This window comes from Peromyscus californicus, unplaced genomic scaffold (assembly GCF_007827085.1).
Source record: "Peromyscus californicus insignis strain IS unplaced genomic scaffold, ASM782708v3 Scaffold_5__1_contigs__length_169319896, whole genome shotgun sequence".
In the NCBI taxonomy this organism is placed as follows: Eukaryota; Metazoa; Chordata; class Mammalia; order Rodentia; family Cricetidae; genus Peromyscus; species Peromyscus californicus.
In genome coordinates, this window is record NW_026294573.1 from 1147848 (window position 1) to 1166947 (window position 19100).

The following is a 19100-nucleotide window of genomic DNA, read 5'->3' on the forward strand; positions in this document are numbered from 1 at the left end:
TAAGACAGGTTCTTGAGTAGCTCAGACTGGCTTCTGGCTTCAAACTATATAGCCAAACACAACTTTGAGCTTCTGATCTTCCTATCTCTACCTTCTGAGGGCTGAGATTATAGGCTTCTGCCACCAAGCTGGCTTCACAAGGTGCTGGGGATACAAACTGCTGGCTTCACACGGTGCTGGGGATACAAACTCAGGGCTTCATGCTAGGCAAGTACTCTCCCTACACATCCACAGCCCCCAGGCACAGGAAAGACTTCGCAGTTCTTTCAGTGAATGTCTGAGCCATAGTAAGACATAATGTTCTCTTCCCACAGAGAACACAGAAGGCAGGAAGCATACCTTCCTCCCTATCTTGATCACAGGTGTCCGTGCTCTCAGTTTGGGCTGAGATGGCCCCAGCTGGGAGAAAGGTGGCCCCTGAAGAGTCAGACTGACTACAGGAAACCTGGGTTGTGGGGGGGGATGTGGCCATCTTTGCAGCCTGGCAAGGACCTAAGGTTGAGATGGGGCCCTGCAGGGTGACCTGTTTTCAGCCTCACTTGAGGGGGTTGGATGCACATGGGCACCCCTGCAAGCTCCTGGCAAGCCAGCTAGTAGGCTGTTTCCCATTCCAGCTTCCCACAAGTCTGTGGGCTCCTCAGCCCCCTGCTGAGGTTGCTGCCTCTCTTGGGAACTGGCTTCTGATGCAGGGGCCATGGGGAGCTTCCCAGGCCAGACAGACTGCAGGCTGGCGCCGGCCAGCCCCTTCCTCTCCAGCCACTAGGGCCTGCGGCAGCTCGGTAGAACAGGGCAGCCGGTGTGGCAGAGAGCCCAGAGTGGGAGGGAGGCTGCTTCTGGGTCACCTCCCCTGGGCTGGTGCCCTCTGCCAAGGGGCTCTGGCAGAACCACTCCAAGGGGCATTTAGAAGGATGGACGCTCTCCCCCAGACCCCCAACTACTGAGCCAGCAGGAAGCAGAGAGGTTCAGCTGTAGCCCGCAGACCTTGGAGTCTTGGCTGAGGGCTGCTCTGAGGGGGCACAGAACAGGGCAGCCCCTGGGCCCCAGGCAGCAGCGCCTAGAGGCCTGGGCGGCAGGAAAGGGAAAGGTGACGTCATTGCCGCCTGGAATCTGCTGTTTGGAGGCGTCGCCATGGAGACCGGAAGGCTCAGGGTGGGTAAAAATAGCAAACCCAAGAGGGTGTAAGTTCCAAGAATCAGAGTCTGAAAAGAGAGAGGAATACATGTTCTTGTTGCTCACGAGGACAGAGACTCCTTCCTAGAGACTAATGAGAGGGAGCCATGGTGCTTCCAGGCCTCTGCCGCACACAGGCTTGTGATCTAGCTGTCGCTGGTACTAGCAGGAGATTGCCCCCACTCAGGGTATGGTCTGAGACAGGGTCCCAGCAGGGGACATCTGCAGGCATATGGCCTTTGCTGGGACATAGAAAGCTGCTCCACTGGGGTGTCCCTTCCTCAGAAAGGGGAAGTGGCCAGCCTGCTGGAGGAGCTCAGCTTCCTGCTTCTTCAGGCTGAACTCTGGCCTCAGGCAGCCTCCGCAAGGTGGGGGGGCACAGAGACGGCTCTTTGGCTTGGGCCCAGGTGTACTTTTCCTGCCCTGATGCAGCAAGGAAAGTGGCTATGTGAGGAACACAGCCTCGTCCTTGCAGGAGCCAGGCTTTTCCTCTGGAACAGGCTGGGATAGGGCCCAGCACTCAGAGATATCCAGTGCATACTGTTTGCATGTCTCTGCAGCTGTGCTCCCCACTCCCAGGGGGCTGCTGTGCCCTAACAGGTTCTCTTACGCCCAGGCCACAGAAATACAGCAGGGGGCTTGAGGGGCCAGGGCCTTGCTTCCTGAGGCCTGAGAGGATTCCTGGGATCTCTGGACTGGGCCATTGGAATCAGCATTTAAACTTGGCACCTGAGGGCTCCTCCCTCATCAGGCACTTTTCAGAGTCCCAAAGGAGACTGTAGTTGCCAACTAGATAACACTGAGCTTGAGGGCCCAAGAGGACTTAGGTGCCCTGAGATAGACCAAGAGCCTTCTGGGATGAGTGGCAGAGACAAAAGTCTGTCCTATCGTTGGTGGCTGTGTGCCCTGGAACCCATGCTGTCCTAGCAGTCTGGAGTGCTGCTTCCTTCCTTCCCCTCCCTCTTTCGCTACTTCCCTCTTCCCCCTCCCTCTTCCTTCCTTCTTTTGCGTCTCTGCCCTGGGCCCCCTGAGGTGGCTTGTCCTGGGCATCTGGGCTTATGTGTCCCTCTGTTGCAAATACCATTGTTTTCCGGTGGCTGGGGGCCCCTTAGGCGGGAGCAGGGGCAGCCCCTTCCCTGAACAGGGTCTGTCCTTTCATGCCCAGACCTCCTTTGGCTTGGCAGTTGGTGGTTGAGAAGAGTGAGGGTAAATGGAGCCCCACGGAGGGGGAGCTGTTCCCCCAAGAAATAGCTCGAATGCCTTATGTAATGCGTGAGCTCACTGCAAGGGCCTGCCAGAAATGACGGCTCGAGGGCGGGCTGGCGGGAGGGGGCCTGCTCAGGAACCAAGTGTGGCTCAGATTTACAAGGAGGCCCTGCTTCCATGAGAGAGGGGCCTGGGGCCTGTACAGGGGAGGAGGATGCTGCACCAGCCCAGGGGTGTAAGGGCAGCAGGGATACAAGCTGGGTCCTTAGAGGGCAGGAAGGGGCCCCAGAGCCTGAATGTAGGGGTGTGGGGGAGGGATGTTATGGCTGGCCTGGGGTGTAGGGTGTGTCAGGCAGCTGTGTTGGTTGGTCACTGAGCAGCCATAGACCCAAGTCCACCCTGCTGCCTCCACCATCCTGATGCCAGAAGGACTGTGATTCAGAGGAAAGGGCTCCTCCTAAGTTACCTAGGACCCTCCCTAGAGAAGCTCTGGAACGTGTGGAGGGGTGGCAGGCAGGCAGGCGGGGCTCTTTCTTACAGCTCCACCTGCCCTCTGCCTCCTGACTTTTCATTCACAGGATCCTGAACCAGGACGTGTGCTTGCTCCAAGAGAGGCTGGCTCTGGTGGGACTGGATCCCAAGACCTATGGATGCCTCCCTCTCCTTCCTTCTCTTATGGTATCTCAACCCCACCTGGGGCTCCTCCTTTGCCTCTCTGGAGCATGTGAAACGTCACCTTCCTCCTATAGCAGGCCTAAACACTAGGTGTGTACCTAGGATGGGGTCAGGGCAGCATCTTGGTGATCATTCTCTGGAAGGATTTTAGGTCCAGACAGAGGGTGCTTCAAAGAGGCCATGCTGGAGGCCACTGGTGCTTCCTTGGGACCAGGGTGATCAGTAGGCTTAGAGAAGTACTTACTAGCCACACAGGAGTCTTCTCCCAGGGCAGACCTGAACAGCCATCTTACTTGCACAACTTCTGCTGGGACATTGAACTACTCCCTAAGATGTAGTGAGAGTCTCCTGTCTCTGCTCACAGCCTGACAACCAGCAGCAGAGTGAGGGTACACCAGGCATAAGGGATCTGGGTCATCAGTCCAGCCAAGTCTTGAGAGGTAGGCGGTTCCTGGAGAGGGTCTTATGCCCTGCTTTACAGGTCTGGGGGAGGAGAGTGCAAAGAGGTTGGGGCTGCCTGAGGTGCTCAGTACGGGACTGACCCGCTAAGGGGAAAAGCAAGGAGGAGGAGAGGAAGGCTGTCACCAGGGCTTAGTCTGGACCTGAAGGCTAGACTCCCTCTGCATAAGATGAAGATAGATTTTTTTTTTTTTTTTTTCGAGACAGGGTTTCTCTGTGTAGCTTTGGAGCCTGTCCTAGAACTTGCTTTGTAGCCCAGGCTGGCCTCGAACTCACAGAGATCCGCCTGCCTCTGCCTCCCGAGTGCTGGGATTAAAGGCATGCGCCACCACTGCCCGAAGATAGATTTTAAGGCCTTGCCTGACTGCTGGGAGGCACAACAAGTATGTCTCATGAGTAGGAATCTGTTGTGGGGCTTCTCAAGAACTCTGGGGTCTGACCCTGAGAATGTACCCTGCCCTGTACTCTCTCAGTAATGCTATATGAGCCCTGTAGGCAAAACTTGCTTTGACTTCCAAGCCCCTTACTAGTGTCCTCGAATGCTTTGTGTGCTGTATAGACACTAACACAACCCTTTGAGCCTCAAGGTGAAATAAGTCTGGCATCAGGGCTCTGGATCTTGTGGCACATGAAGTTTTATCATTATTCCCAACAACATTGCAGCTTTGGGGCCTGGGAGAGGCATTGAGAAGTGGCCTTGAAGGAGCAGGTTAAACCTTTATGTGACAAGGACAGTGCCACTGCCACCCATGTGCCAGGCAAAGGGGCAACAAAAGGAGCCCAAAGGATGATAGGGGATGCACCGATGCTACCATGATCCCTGCCCCCTCTGTCCTGTAGCCCCTGGGCCTTCTGCCCTCATGTTTTACACATGATCCCTTTAACCACTCAGGACCACAGCTTTAGCCTTGGGGCTCAGGCCTGGCAGAGTGCTGCGGGCCATGGGCATGAGACGGCTATGCTGTGATCTTCACAGTGTGGCTGAAGCCTAAGGCAGGCTATTGCCAGCTAGGTACACATTCCAGAACAGCACAGCATGCTTCGGGGGACAGGGTCCAGGAGGCTTTGGTGGGACTGTAGGGTAGGGTGTCCATATATGAGCTCCTCCAGGCTCAGTGTGCAGCTCCTCCACCCCAGCCTTTGCTGGAATGCCCTGCTAGCTGTCCACAGGCTTTGGACACGGCATCAGCTCAGGCCCCAAGCTGCTCAGGATGGGAGCCCTCTCTTTCCTGCTGCTGCACCCTCAGCCTTAGAACCATGTACAGGGCAAATGGGGTTGGATAAGGGTCTTCCACAGAGAAGGGTCCAGGAGCTCACCCCACCTCCCAGCCTAGGTCCTGGATTATTGGGCTCCTGAGATTGGCCATTGTCCTGTCCTGAGCCTCAGAAACTGGTGACCCCATGGTTGCCCTTCTAGGTTGGCAGTGATGTAGGCACTTCTGTTTGACACAGGAAAGAAGCACCACTTTTCTTTCTTTCCACCTGCAGGATGTCAAGGACCAGAGGTTGCCCAAGGATACTGCTGAAAGTGGGAGGATGCAGGAGCTGGGCTCGTGCTGACTGAGGTGGTCAGCAGCTGTAAGACTATCCCTGCCGCAGCACATTGAGCTCACCCTCTAACTCCCACATATCACAAGTACAGTATAACCCACAGGTGTGACCCTATGACAAGCCTTCTGTTCTCGCTTCCTGTGTGTTAAAGGCAGGTCAGGACTTCCTGTGGATGCTGGGACCCATAGAATGATTATCCAAGGGGATGCAGGCACATACCTAAGACCACCCTGAACAAGTGACCCTGTTCGGGCCATGTGCCTGACCCTCCAGAAATTCCCATTGTGGGGGAAGTTCCTCCCACCTAGAATGGTCTAGAAAGAAACAACAGAGAAGATCAACAAAACCAAAAGCATCTTTTTTAGGAAAGTAAGAAATTCAGGTTTACACAAAGAAAAAAATTTAAAATACCTATGGCTCCTGCAAAACACACTTTCTTGGTTTTTTTGTATGTAAGATAAAAGCTGTAGCATTTCGAAGTAGCAGACTGGTGTTATTCGCAGTGTTAGAATGCTGTTTAACATTCAACACCTTGAGTTTGATTCCTAGCACCACACAGACACATAAAATCAAAGTACAGTGTCAGTTTTGTCCAGAAACATTAATAATGATTGATTCAGTTTAAAACATTTTATGGAGGCTAGAGAGTTAGCTAAACGGTTAAGAGCATTTGTTGCTGTTGCAGAGGAGCTGGGTTCTAGTGTGAGCACCCATAAGGCAGCTCACAATTGTCTGTTAACTCCAGTCCCAGGGGATCTGACTCCTAATTCTGAATTTAGCAGGCACCAGGCATGCACATGATGCACACACATACATGCAGGCAAAACACTCTAAACACAAAATAATACAATAAATACATCTACATTTTTTTTTTTTTATTTTTCGAGACAGGGTTTCTCTGTGTAGTTTTGGTGCCTGTCCTGGATCTTGCTCTGTAGACCAGGCTGGCCTCAAACTCACAGAGATCCGCCTGCCTCTGCCTCCCAAGTGCTGGGTTTAAAGGTGTGCACCACCACCACCACCACCACCACCACCACCACCACCACCACCACCCAGCTTCCTTGCACATTTTTTGCAGAATGTTTAAACAGCACATTTTTTTTCTGGCATATTTATTTTTTGTATTTGTGCTTGGACTGAGAAGGGGACCTTGTACTGTCTTGGTTGAGCTGTAGCACAAGCTCTGGTGTCCTGTCTGTTTCCACAGGGCTCACTAGAGGACTTTGTCTAGCCTCTCTATCCTGTTTTATAGTTCATACTCAGCAGACGTGGAGAGCTCAGCCTGCCTCATCCAACACTCTTAATAATGAAGTTTGTACTCTGTACTCAGACTTACGTAGATGCTGCAAGAGTAGCAGGTGTTCATCACTCCTGACAGTCAGCGGCCAGCATGGCGTTTCACCACACCCAAGGACAGTTTTTGTAATACCCTAACAGGGCTATCCAAAGCAGGCCATGTCGGTCTGAGACCTAATCCAGGCTCCTTGGTTGTCCTAGTAATGTCTCTTGTTGGGACAAGATAGATCAGCCTGGTCAGGAGCACGTGCTAGACTGATCTCTCTCTCTCTCTCTCTCTCTCTCTCTCTCTCTCTCTCTCTCTCTCTCTCTGGTTTTTCGAGACAGGGTTTCTTTGTGTAGTTTTGGTGCCTTTCCTGGAACTCACTTGGTAGCCCAGGCTGGCCTCGAACTCACAGAGATCCACCTAGCTCTGCCTCCCAAGTACTGGGATTAAAGGAGTGTGCCACCACTGCCCAGCTGAAATCTCATTTTTTGTCTGTTAGCCTTCAACATGCCTGGCCTTTCCCTGTTTGCAGTGGTCCTGGTGCTTATAAAGGAGACCTTCTAGGGAAAGTCCCCACAACTATGTTTGAATGTTTCATCACTGAGGACCTGTCACAGTTAGATGGAGGTTGTGGGTCTTTGGAGGTAACTGACAGGGGTGGCTGCAGGTCTGCTCACACTCATATTGGTGGGGCAGGAGTGTCATGAATCCTGTTATTTACAGGATCCACTCTGGTGGCTCAATTAAGGTAGCAGCTTTCAGAATCTCTACTGGGAAATTGCTCTTTTTCCTTTGTAACAAACAAGCAGTTTTAGGGGAAATACTTTTAAATATGCAAATAGTTCTCATTTAGCTTTTAACTCACTATCATATTAAATATTAAACGTGTATGAACTTGTGGTTTCTTATCTCAGTCTGTGATTATTACCCTTCCCTGTTATCTTCTACTACTGTTACACTGTCTGACCTGGTCAGCTTCTGCAAACCCTCTGTGTCCCCTGCTCATGCCTTTCACCCTTGGAGGCCTTCCCTTGTCCCAGACTCACCTGTTTCTCCCCAGGCTCTGAGTCTTTTCAGAAGAATGTAATGCAAAAGCCAAGGTTTGTGCCTTGCATTTCTCACTGATGCTCAGAGTCCTTCCTCCAGTGAACAAAGCCAGGAGTGATGCCCGTGTTTATATCTCTGTTCTGTTTATAGACACGATGGGAGGTCACACAGTATCACTGATTCCAGTCCAACACCACACAGTTCCGATCCTCAGTAGCATACGAAGTAATGAGTTTCACGGCGTTTTCTTTCATGCACTGGTCACTCCCCTTTGTTCTTACTCGCCCTGCTTCCCCACTGCCCTCTGCCACTCTCTCTACCTTCTCTTATTAGTCCCCGACTTTCCCCCAAGCAGTTCCCACTTCTGCTTTCATGTCACATTTTTTTTGTGTATGTGTCCATGTACATAAGTGTGGGAATGCATGCATATGAGTGGAAATACATACATTTGTCAGTATGCATACATGTGTGCACATGCATGTGGAGGACAGAGGTCAATGTGAGGTGGCTTCCTCAATCACTCACCATTTTTAAAATTATTTTAAAAAATATTTATTTACTAGTGAGTGTGCGTACCATTAGTACACGCATGTACCACAGTAGGACACAGGTTAAACGATAACTTGTTGGGTCAGCTCTCTCCTTCTACTTTGTGGGACCACAAGAATCAAACTCAGATTGTCAAGCATGGTGGCAAGTGCCTTTACCTGCTGAACCACCTTGCCAGCTCCCAGCAAGCCCTGGAGTTCTTCCTGTCCCTATTTCCCCAGCACTGGGATGACAGGTGTGTACTACTACAGCTGGCTGTTTTATTTATTTATTTTATTTTTTTTTTGGTTTTTCAAGACAGGGTTTCTTTGTATAGCTTTTGGAGCCTGTCCTGGAACTCACTCTGTAGACCAGGCTGGCCTCGAACTCACAGAGATCCGCCTGCCTCTGCCTCCCGAGTGGGATTAAAGGCGTACGCCGCCGCCGCCACCACCACCCGGCCTATGGCTGGCTTTTTTACACTGGTAGTAAGGATCTGAATTCAGGCTCTTTTTTGTTTTGTTTTTTTTTTTTCAAAGCAGAGTTTCTCCCTGTAGCCTTGACTGTCCTGGAACTCGCACTGTAGACTAGGCTGGCCTTTGCCTCCTGTGCTGGAATCAAAGGTGTGCGCCACCACCGCCCAGTCTAAATTCAGGTTCTTATGTTTATGTAGCAAACTCCTTATAATTGAGCCATCTCCCAAGTCGCCCCTTATTCCATTAAGAACATTGCCTATTTCTAATAGTGAGAACTGGCCTTGGTTCTCCTCATATATTCTCTGTACGGAATTAGTCTCTCTAGTCCTGGGCATGTCTCTCAACCTTGGGCCTCTGCCCCTTGGGTGGCTACCCCAGGGATGGCTCTAAATTCCTTGCAGGTGAGGATTCTGCTGCTCTTGTCCAATTCGTTAAAAGCTCTGCCCCACACTCCCTGTAGCCTGGCTCCTCTTTCTTCTCTTACAACCTTGAATCCCACCTGTGCTTTCTGGAATGGCCTCTTAAACAAATGAGTTACATTTAAATGTCTCCTTCTTCTTCTTTTCTTTCTTTCTTTTTTTTCTGGTTTAGTTTTTCAAGACAGGGTTTCTCTGCTTAGCCTTGGCTGTCCTGGAACTCCCTCTGTAGATCAGGCTGGCCTTGAACTCAGAGCTCCACCTGCCTCTGCCTCCTGAGTGCTAGAATTAAAGGTGTGTGCCACCACAACTGGGCTCAACTCTGTCTTCTAAGGGTCTGTTTTTAGTGGATGCTGAACTAGACAGAAGTCTAGGCAGTTTATGCCAGAGTGCTACAGATCTTTTCCCATCCCAAGGAGGGGTGGTGGGTTCAGGTCCAGGAGCTTTGCCCTGCCCTCAAGATCTGGGTTTTGGATGGGAAGGTTTCTGTGGAGCTGTTGGCCTGGCCCTCACAGAGCATTCATTCCTCTTGCTGGGTCTAAGTCCCCTTAGAATAGGAGCATATCGGGACTCCCTTTGATCCTGCAGCTGTCAGCCAGTCTCCAAGCTACTTGCTTCTTACTCCCAGGAATCCATCCCCTAAGAAGTCTTCTCTGTCTAAAGCCAGCCCATCCCACTTCTGCTCCTCAGGCCCTCATGAGCTTTCATCTGTCTGGGCAGGCTTGTCGCTCCATTGTTACTCTCACACAATAATGGAAGCCACGCAGGTCAGAATTGGTCTCCTTCCCACTTGTAGAGGGAGATTGGCAAGTGTGTACGTATAGAGGAGAGACAAGCATTTGACCAACTGTCCAAAAACACTAGTATGACAAGTCAAGGCAGTGGGCTGGATGTGCCTGTGCAATTGGGTCCCTTCCTCCATCTGCATGCTTGAGGTTCTCTAGGCAGGCACCAAGCCTCCAACCCTTCACCCAACATGGTTGTGGCTGTGGTCTAGATGCTCCATTTACCCATAGCATGACGTGTAATGGGCCAGAACAGCTGTGGGAGGGGTTGAAGGAAGAAAGCCAGCAGGTAGAAACCCTCCACTGAGTTCCGCAAGAGCATGAGGTCCTGCTAGCACTGTCTGTCACAGCTACCCTGACACTGTGTTCGGCTGCTTCAGAAGTTCTGTCGTCTCGAGCATAGGGAAAGCCTTTGAGTCCACTGAGGTTGGAAGGCACAGAAGCCAGCCTGAAGCCCTCCTTGCTTCCTAGGGCTCTTTACCCTGTACCTCCTTCCTAGATGCCCTTTAGGGACAAGTACGTTTACACTGCATCTGGTCACATCTACTTCACTGGGTTCTGCATCTAGGGGCCAATGCTAGTTCCTGTTTGGGCCTTGCATCAAGATAGCCATATGATGCATGTAGCATCTTTGAGAGCACTGGCCACTGAGATTGGTGTTCAGGGCCCCACTAAGATAAACAGCATAACTTCTTTGCCTTTTTTTATTTTTTGAGATGGATCTCATTAGGTAGACCAGGTTAGTCTGGAACTCATAGAGGTCTGCCTGCCTCTGCCTCCCTCCCAAGTGCTGGGATTAAAGTGTATTTGACCATGCACAGCTCATCCGATGGCTGTCTAAGCCATCTTCTTTGGATAAAATTTGCCTGAACTGTATAGAATACAATCCCATGCAAGGAAGTCATTCCCTCAAATGCAACATTAATTTGTATGGGGTCTACACGTGGGCCGATAAAGCTATCTACAGGGATACAACTAAGTCTCTTTTGTTTTTTAAATGTTCCCCTAAGGAATAATCAACCATCTTAAAAAAAAAAACTATTTACTACACTGAAAAATTTTTTTGAGTAGCGGGGAGGCTCATGCCACAGTGCATGTATGGAAGTCAGCAGATGAGTTATGGGAACCATTTTTCTCTCTCTTCCTTTCAGGTTGTCAGGTTTGGGGGTAACCATTTACCTCTGAGCCATCTTGCCAATCCCTTACCAGTTGTCTTATGTCCTGACAGAAGAGGTAACTAAAGGTGCGAACTCTCCATTATGAGTGAATTCAGAAGAGTGAACTTTGAGCCTGAATTGTGATAAGAAGGAAGGCTGATCCCCTGGGTACTCTGGGCAAGCATAGGGAACTTAGGAGTGGACTTGTGTCTCCACATTGGGAACTATCTAGTTTTCATACAGGGAACCCTGCTCTTTGAAATATCAAGCCCTGCCTTGAGGTAGGGGCAGCCGAAGCTTGCACAGAGATGCCTGGCCAGTCCCAGGGTAGGAGCTGTGTCTAGGAGTGTTGGTTTGTGCCTGTTCTGGTCTTACCCAGGAGGTAAGAAACAGGTCACAAGCTGGAGGTAACCCAGGCTGCCCTATGCATGACCTTCTAGCTTTTACCAATCAGGAAAGGCCTATGCCCAGGCCAGTTTGAGGTCCAGTTCTTTGGGGGGAGGGGGAAAAAGTTCCACTTCTTGACTTAAACTGTCCTTCAGGGTTTGATTTTGAATTCCTGTGCCAGGCCTTCTGTTGTATGTCACCTACTTTAGGTGTCACTCTGCAAGACTGTCCTACTATGATCCCATTGTACAGCCAGTACATGGAAGGGCAGACAGTGGTGTCTTAATCTGGTCATAACCTGGATACCTGATATACAGATGGATATTTGGTTCCCAGTCCTAGAGGCTGAAGGGTAAGGGTCACACCGGCAGCCAGCCTGAGAATCAGAGATCTGCTGTCCAAGCTGCTGGCTAATGGGTGGTGGCTCAAGAAGGGGCAATAGCTGATAGGCACAGCTTCTTCAATGCAGAATTGTGTCCCAAAGTCCCCACCGCACAGAACAGGGTCTAGTAGACAGCAGCTGCTGGTGGCAATATCACCGGTGAGAGGCTGGGTCGTCACAGTTCATGGGGTGGTCGATGTTGTCTTGCCGGTGACACAGGGAATTTCCATAGCTGTGCCTTGGCATCCCTAGGTCATGCTGTGAGCTTCTAGGTTCTGCAATTCTAGCTAGCTGTGTGGAACTTGGGTGTGGAGCTCTGTATATCAGGTGGCATCGTAACTACACATGGAAATCTAGATGTACTTTGGGCAGTCCTTCTGCATCGGAGCCCTTGGGTGGTTCTTTGTGAGGTATCGGTTATGTGGGTACCTGGATTTTTGTGGTATTTTCTCATCATAAGGACAGCCCGGTGTTGAATATTTTGCGGTGTCCTTATGCAGGGACCTGGAATGAGTGTTGTGGTGCCCTTATCATATGGGAACAGGGACTTTGGTCCTGTGGAGACCCTAGGGTGCTTTAAGACACTCTTGTATCCAGACCCCGAGTTTTGTGGCATCCTTGTCATGAGGGCACTCGGGGATTGTTTTGTGGTGTTGCTGTTATGAGTGCACCTCCGGGGTGTCTCATGGCGTTCCGGTCCTATAGAGCATGATGTCCAGCAGCACGGGGAGTGGAGGCTATTTCGCAGTATCTCCGTAGAAAGAGGACCCTGGGGCGTAAGGCGGCAGCGGCGCAGGTCTACTGCGGACCGCCACTCAGCTGGCCTGCGGTTGTGGCAGGGGCCTTGTGGGTTTCGGGGCCCCAAGACCGTGGTGGCAACAGGACCGGAGACTTCCCAGCCGCGCAGGAAGCGGCCTCGGCCGGAAGGGGGGCCCCAGGCGCCTCCGCTGTGGCCGCCTCCAGCGGCCTTCACAAGGCGGGGCCGAGCGGGACCGAGTAGGGCCGAGCGGGGCCGAGCGGGGCCGAGTGGGGCCGAGCTCCGGCCCGGGGGACCCGAGCAGTGTCGAGCTGTGGACGGACGGAGCCGAGCTTGGCCGAGTACGAGCCGGGCGTAGCCGAGCGCCCCCGAGTCCGGGAGGGGGAGAGCGCGTTCTTGGAAGAGCCGGCCCGGAGCTGGTCACATTCCTGGCCCGCACTCTGGCTGAGGCGGACGCACAGCAACAAACAACGCGGGAGGCGGGGCCGGCGCGGGCGGGGCGGGGCGGTACGGGGCGGGGCGGCGCGCGGCGGCGTGAGCTCAGCTCCCGGCGCTCAGTCCGAGCCGGAGCGAGCCGCCCGAAAGATGTGCGCCGAGCGCGCCGAGCCCCGCGCCGCCGCCGCGCTCTGAGGCCGGGGGCCAGAGGCGCCTCCGCCGCCCCGGGAGCCGCGCGCGCGGGCCGGCGGGCGGCCGGGAGCCGGCGGGCGGCCGCGCGGGCGGGCAGGCGGCCAGGGGCCGGCGGCGGGCGCGACGCGGCCGGCCAGCACCGCCGGGACGAGCCGAGCGGGCGCCGCGCGGTGGGAGGAGCGGGGCAGCGGCGGCGCGCCGCGCGAGGACGGCCCGGCGGGCCCCGCGCCCGCGCCCCCGCTCCTCCCGGGCCCTTCGGCCTCGGCCGCCGCGGCGATTCGCGCCTCGCGGCGCCGGCACCTGCCCGCGCGCCCCCCGCGAGCCCCGGGCCCGCGAGCGTTGGCGTTGGCGTTGGCGGCGCGCGCCGGGGCATGCCCCGCGCCTAGAGCCCGGGGGGCGCGCGGGGGGCGCGCGGGGGGCCCGGGCGGCGGCGGCGGCGGCGGGCGCGGCGCGGGGCGCGTGGATGTGGCGCCGGGCCCGGGTGGCGGCGGGCTCCAGCGGCGGGACCCTTTCGCCCCGCCCGCCTTCGCCTTCGCGCCCCCGGGCGAGGCCGAGGCCGGGGCCGTGATCGGCCGTGAGCCGGCGACGGGGGGCGGTCGGGGCCGCGGTCGCGGTCGGCGGCGGGGTGCGCGGGGCGGCGGCGGAGGCCGTGGGGGCCCGGGCGCACGGGAGCGGGAGCGGCCCGGGGAGCCCGATCGCACCATGGAAGCGGCGGCGGCCGGCCGGGGCGGCTTCCAGCCGCACCCGGGGCTGCAGAAGACGTTGGAGCAGTTCCACCTGAGCTCCATGAGCTCGCTGGGCGGCCCGGCCGCTTTCTCGGCGCGCTGGGCGCAGGAGGCCTACAAGAAGGAGAGCGCCAAGGAGGCGGGCGCGGCCACAGTGCCGGCGCCGGTGCCTACTGCCGCGGAGCCGCCGCCTGTGCTGCACCTGCCTGCCATCCAGCCGCCGCCGCCTGTACTACCTGGGCCCTTCTTCATGCCGTCGGATCGCTCCACCGAGCGCTGTGAGACCGTGTTGGAAGGGGAGACCATCTCTTGTTTCGTAGTGGGAGGCGAGAAGCGTCTGTGCCTGCCACAGATCCTCAACTCGGTGCTGCGCGACTTCTCACTGCAGCAGATCAACTCAGTCTGCGATGAGCTGCACATCTATTGCTCACGCTGCACCGCCGACCAGCTGGAGATCCTCAAAGTCATGGGCATCCTGCCCTTCTCCGCGCCCTCGTGCGGGCTCATCACCAAGACGGACGCCGAGCGCCTGTGCAACGCGCTGCTCTACGGCGGCGCCTATCCGCCGCCTTGCAAGAAGGAGCTGGCGGCCAGCCTGGCGCTGGGCCTGGAGCTCAGCGAGCGCAGCGTCCGCGTGTACCACGAGTGCTTCGGCAAGTGCAAGGGGCTGCTGGTGCCCGAGCTGTACAGCAGCCCTAGCGCCGCCTGCATCCAGTGCCTCGACTGCCGCCTCATGTACCCGCCGCACAAGTTCGTGGTACACTCGCACAAGGCCCTGGAGAACCGGACCTGCCACTGGGGCTTCGACTCAGCCAACTGGCGGGCCTACATCCTGCTGAGCCAGGACTACACAGGCAAGGAGGAGCAGGCCCGCCTTGGCCGCTGCCTGGACGACGTGAAGGAGAAGTTCGACTATGCCAACAAGTACAAGCGGAGGGTGCCCCGGGTAAGTGTCCCCGGGTCTAGGGGCTTGGCAAACCATGCCCGAGAAGGGGAGGGGGCGGTCCTCCTGGGCTGAGCATTCTGGCTTCTAAAGGTTAAGGCTCCTGGTTCGACCTTATCTGGCCTTGGGCTGTTTTGATTTCAGGAAATTAGGGGCCTTGTCAGTCTCCTGTGGGTAAGGCCGTAAGGCCTCCTTCGTGCTGTCTGAGCACTGTACTCATGGAGTAGAGTGAATAGAAAAGCCCTCTCAGGGCACATAACCCTTGACCATATAGCTTAAGCGCTAAAGGTCCGAGAAAGAGGTTACCTCAAGTTCTGAGAGGTTATACTGCCTGGACCCAGGCTGTGACTTTCTGGCTCAGATCTCCATGGGACCTTGGCAGAGATGTTTAGATGAGAATGAAGTTTTCCCCCTTCCTTTCTGATGACAGGGATGTCTTCTCGTGGTCCCCGGCTGATTAGCCTTGTATGCTTATTGGCTCTCTTGTTTTGTCTTTAAGTTGTTGAGCACAGACACTGAAACGAAGCTAGCTAGTTGTCTTGGCAGAGACTTGGCACTTGCAGCCCCTGGAGTCTCCGTTTGTGCACCTTGAGGGGCACTTGGCCTGGTCAGTGGTAGCAGAGTCCTGCCTCTCGGGTTGCTGATGGTCTGCAGTTTATTTGGACTCACCCATTTCCTTCTGTTGCTCTTGAACTTGGTATGGAGGCATGTCAGCCCAGACTGTGTTGTATGTGAGTCAAAGGCTTTATGGGATCTTCTTGGGCATTTCCTGGACCACTTAGTACCTGAACCTTTCACTGGTGTCCATAGGAAGTTTCTTTGCATTGCATCCTAAGTATCTGTAACTTTTAAATATCCATGCTTATTAAATTGCACACACAGAATGCTGCATTGGCTCAGCTATTCTTGGGAGACCTAATTAATTCAGCTATTGCATCAAACTTTTTTTTTTTTCTAAATCTGTGAATAGATGCAGCCCGGTTTTCTCTGGGCGCCCCTCCAGCAGAGTGTCAGAGTTGTGGGGGGAAGGGGCTCTGAAGAAGGGGACCGTTGCCTCGTTCTCTAGGGGTTGCAGAGTGTGCATGTGCTGTGTGTTGTGTGGCACTTCTGCCCCAGCCAGGGCAGTGCATCTTTGGGGGAGGTTGCAGGGTGCTCTTTTCAAATGGGCTTGGCAATAGACAGGCTGGTATGGGAGAGGCCTGTCTGTCTGGGATGTCTGTTTCCTTGTCAGCTAATGTGGTCTGAGGTAGTCATATGTATGGTGACTAGTGGACTTGCTGGGACCACTGTAGAGATGTGGGACTGTCGAGGCTGTGCTGCTGGGAAGCTTTCACACCTCTTATCTTGGGAGCAGGCAAGGAATCTTGTCTGAGTTGGGTGTGTCTGTGTTTGTGTTTGTCTGCTCTGGGTCATGTGTGTTTGTGGTCTTTCCGTCTAGGTTTAGGGGACTGGCATGGCCCCTTTGTCCCAGCCATTGCTGAATTGGGCTAGGCTCCTGCCTTCTCTGCTTACAAGCCTGGTGGTTCTGGGTATCGGGGTCTTTGGGCTCATAGGAGATGGCTCAGATGCCTGTGCCAGCACCAAGGAGTTAGAAGACAGGGTAGTGCACTGAGCCATGGTCATGTGCTTGGGTCATTTCCGCCATGGTTCGCAGCTGCCTTTCCCTTGGTAGCCACCCTGGCGGTGCTCTGATGCCTCATTTACTGAGTGAAGAAATTTCTCAAGTGATTTGTGTCTCTAGCTCCACTCGGGCAGTGGTGACATCAGCTTGAGTTCTTATATTTTGGCCAGCTCCTGAGTGCTTACATGATGAGGGACTGGTAGACTGTTTCTTCTTTGTGGGGTGCACCCAGCCTCTGAGTGACCCCAGCTCAGCCATCAGTGTTGGTACTCCCTTGACTCGGTGAGTCTATAGTTGAGGATTTGGGTTGGACAGTGCTCTTTTAGTCCCCATTGGACCGACATGTGCTTATCTGCGTGAACCATAGGTAACACCCAGGAAGGGGGTGTCAGTCTGGGTAGTTATGGACCCATGGCTGCCCAGACTTAGTTTGTCCTAAGAGGAGTGGCCTGGATGCCTGCACTCATTCACTGGACTTTATGATTCCCTTACTCTCTTCATAGATTATTTTAATATTTTTGATCTACTGAGGAGGAGGGAACAAGGAACAAAGAATGTGCTGGAACTGTTTTGCAGGGCAAGTAGCTTTTGACAGACCTTTGGACTCTCTTGAACTAAAGGTGAGCTGAATGCTTTGTGGGAAGGGGTGGGTTCTCAAGCCCATGGTGGGAAGGTACAGAGGTCGGTGGTTTTCCTGAGTTCTTGATGCTCTGATGACTTTTGGCTGCTGTGCTCTATGGCAGCCTGACTGAGGTGGCTTCTGTCTGACTGAAGTAGGGTCTGCTTGGATCAGGTGGAATTGGCCTGGTTGAGGTGGAGTTGTGGTTTCTGTGGTCAGCTGAGTGTGTGTGGGAGTAGGAGAGTTTCAGCTTTGAGCCTGAAAACCTTGGTACAGGCCACTCTACCCCAGGCCTTGGCATGCCAGCGCTGCTATGACGATATGAGGGCTGGTGGAGGTCTTCTGCAATGCCCTCCTAATGTCATGGGGAAATGGGAAATGTCCACTTCTCTCTTGTGTGACTATCAGGCCCAGCTTCCCACTGGTAAAGCTTTGAAGAAAATGCAGGCTGCCTGGATGCTCAGTGAGTCTGTTGTCTTGAGGGACCCCTTGGCTACTTTCCTTGCAGATCAATGGGGAGCCAGTTCTGTGGAACCTCAGGGAATTGGTCTCACATTCCCACTCCATTCTTCACCGGCTTTGTGAGCTTAAGCAAATTGCTTAGCCCCTGTGCCTCACTTTCCTCATGTAAATTGAGACTAACACTTTGTTGAACCTGTCTTAGATTCATATTTCTGGAGGCAGTACAGATGAATGGGAACCTCTGAGTCTTCCCTTCCATCAAGCAGCTGCCTGGACAGTTCTCTCTTCCTCTTGGGTTGTCTGGTAGCTGTTGGACTTCCACAGAGTTCAGTCTATCAGCATAAAAAGGACAACGGACAGTGGTACTTTGAGATGCTACTCTGTGTGTTTTGTGGGATGTGGCTGCTGGTCCACAGGAAGATTTGTAACCATGAGCAGCTGCCTTTCCAGGCTGCCACAGGTGCTGCAGTGTCTCTTTCTGACCATAGCAGGACCCCATCTGTGGGTCTGAGAAGTGGTCTTTGGTGTGGAGGAGCTTGTGTTATCTTAGGTTACTGCATCTCTGTCCTCTCCTGAGCTTGGATTCTTAGGACTTTATTCTGTCAGCTGATATAGTCACTCTATGTGGACTGTTGGAATTCCTCATAGTGGGATAATAGGACTGAGGTCATGTTTCTTGGCTACTCCCTTCCCCCCGCCAAGACAGGGTTTCTGTGTGTAACCCTGGCTGTCCTGGAACTAGCTCTGTAGACCAGGCTGGCCTTGAACTCAGAGATCCATCCATCTGTCTCTGTTTTCCCAAGTGCTGGGATTAAAGGTGCACGCCACCCCTGCCCAGAGGTCATGTTTCTAAACTGGACACCTAGCCAGGTGGTCAGCTTTAGGGAGCACTGAGCCCTGGGTTTTTGGGACATGGTTATAGTTTTTGGGTGCAGAGCTGGGTGCTGGGTTCAGGAGTTGTCTCAGTGGGTTGTGGTTTGCTCTTTTGGTTTTCTTGGGATAGGGTCTTGCCTTTTGTGTGGTGGGATCACATTTGTGTACCACCATGGTCAGCTGTGGTTTGTTCTTATGTGAAGATTACTATAGGAGAGGACAATGTCAATATGCTGGGACCCTGTCTCCTGGACACCTGCAGGTCTGGGTGTTCTTCCAAAGATCAGCTGCCCTTTGTCCACTGGCATCGTTTTGAAGAATGTTCTCTGGGATCATGTCCTGTGCTGGGCTTTCTTAGAGTTACTATTGATTTTTCCCCTCTGGACACTGGGGCCAAGTAGGTGGGGTGCCAGGTCCTGAAGTCAGGCCCTGGTCCAGGAGGGGGCTCTTTGGGATGGTTGCCAAGGTGGTGGTTCCAGTCCAAGGCCAGTGGGTCTTAATAGGGTAGGATAGCAGCTTGAGAGTGGGCTCTAGGTTCTACACATACCATAGCCAGCTGTGGGTGGGGGTGGTAATGAGTATTGGTGCACATCCATCTCTGAGAAGGCCAAGTTCTCTTAGCATAGCCTATCAGCCTATCTGTCCATCTATCCTGCCACTTTCTGGGGCTCCTCTGGGAGCCATCTGGGTCCCTCCCCATCTGGAGGAAGCAGGGTCATTGAGTAGCCCTCACCTCTGTCCCTGGCTGCCCACTGGAGGCCCTGGGTCATCAAGAAGCTTCCCAGGAGTAAGGTCATTGACTCTGTCTCAGCGTTTCTCAACCTCTCCTGCAGTCAGTTTGTGTAATGTCTGTCTGAAGTGTCTAAGGGCAGACAGGATGTAGAGGGTGAGGAAGTCTGGGCCAAGTGTGAACCCAGCCCTGCCCTGGAGCCGGGTGCCCTCCCCCCGGGGG

At 53.9% G+C, this 19100-nt stretch overlaps 1 protein-coding gene and 1 long non-coding RNA gene across 3 annotated transcripts in view; both read left to right on the forward strand.

The window, feature by feature from the left end:
• Window positions 1–814: 814 nt before the first annotated feature.
• On the forward strand, window positions 815–6656 carry LOC128096912 (uncharacterized). The gene is made up of 3 exons (XR_008213765.1): window positions 815–1149; window positions 2955–3141; window positions 4999–6656. It is a non-coding gene; the product is annotated as an uncharacterized LOC128096912 (long non-coding RNA).
• A 6881-nt stretch (window positions 6657–13537) lies between these two features.
• The window catches only part of Ski (SKI proto-oncogene), a 74270-nt gene continuing 68707 nt past the window's right edge, over window positions 13538–19100 (forward strand). Inside the window, exon 1 of one of the 2 annotated variants that reach the window (XM_052718875.1) lies at window positions 13538–14576. In XM_052718875.1, the coding sequence (XP_052574835.1) occupies window positions 13608–14576 (969 nt within the window). In that variant the 5' untranslated portion in view covers window positions 13538–13607. The remainder of the gene's footprint in view (window positions 14577–19100) is intronic. The other variant, XM_052718874.1, reaches the window with a different exon arrangement.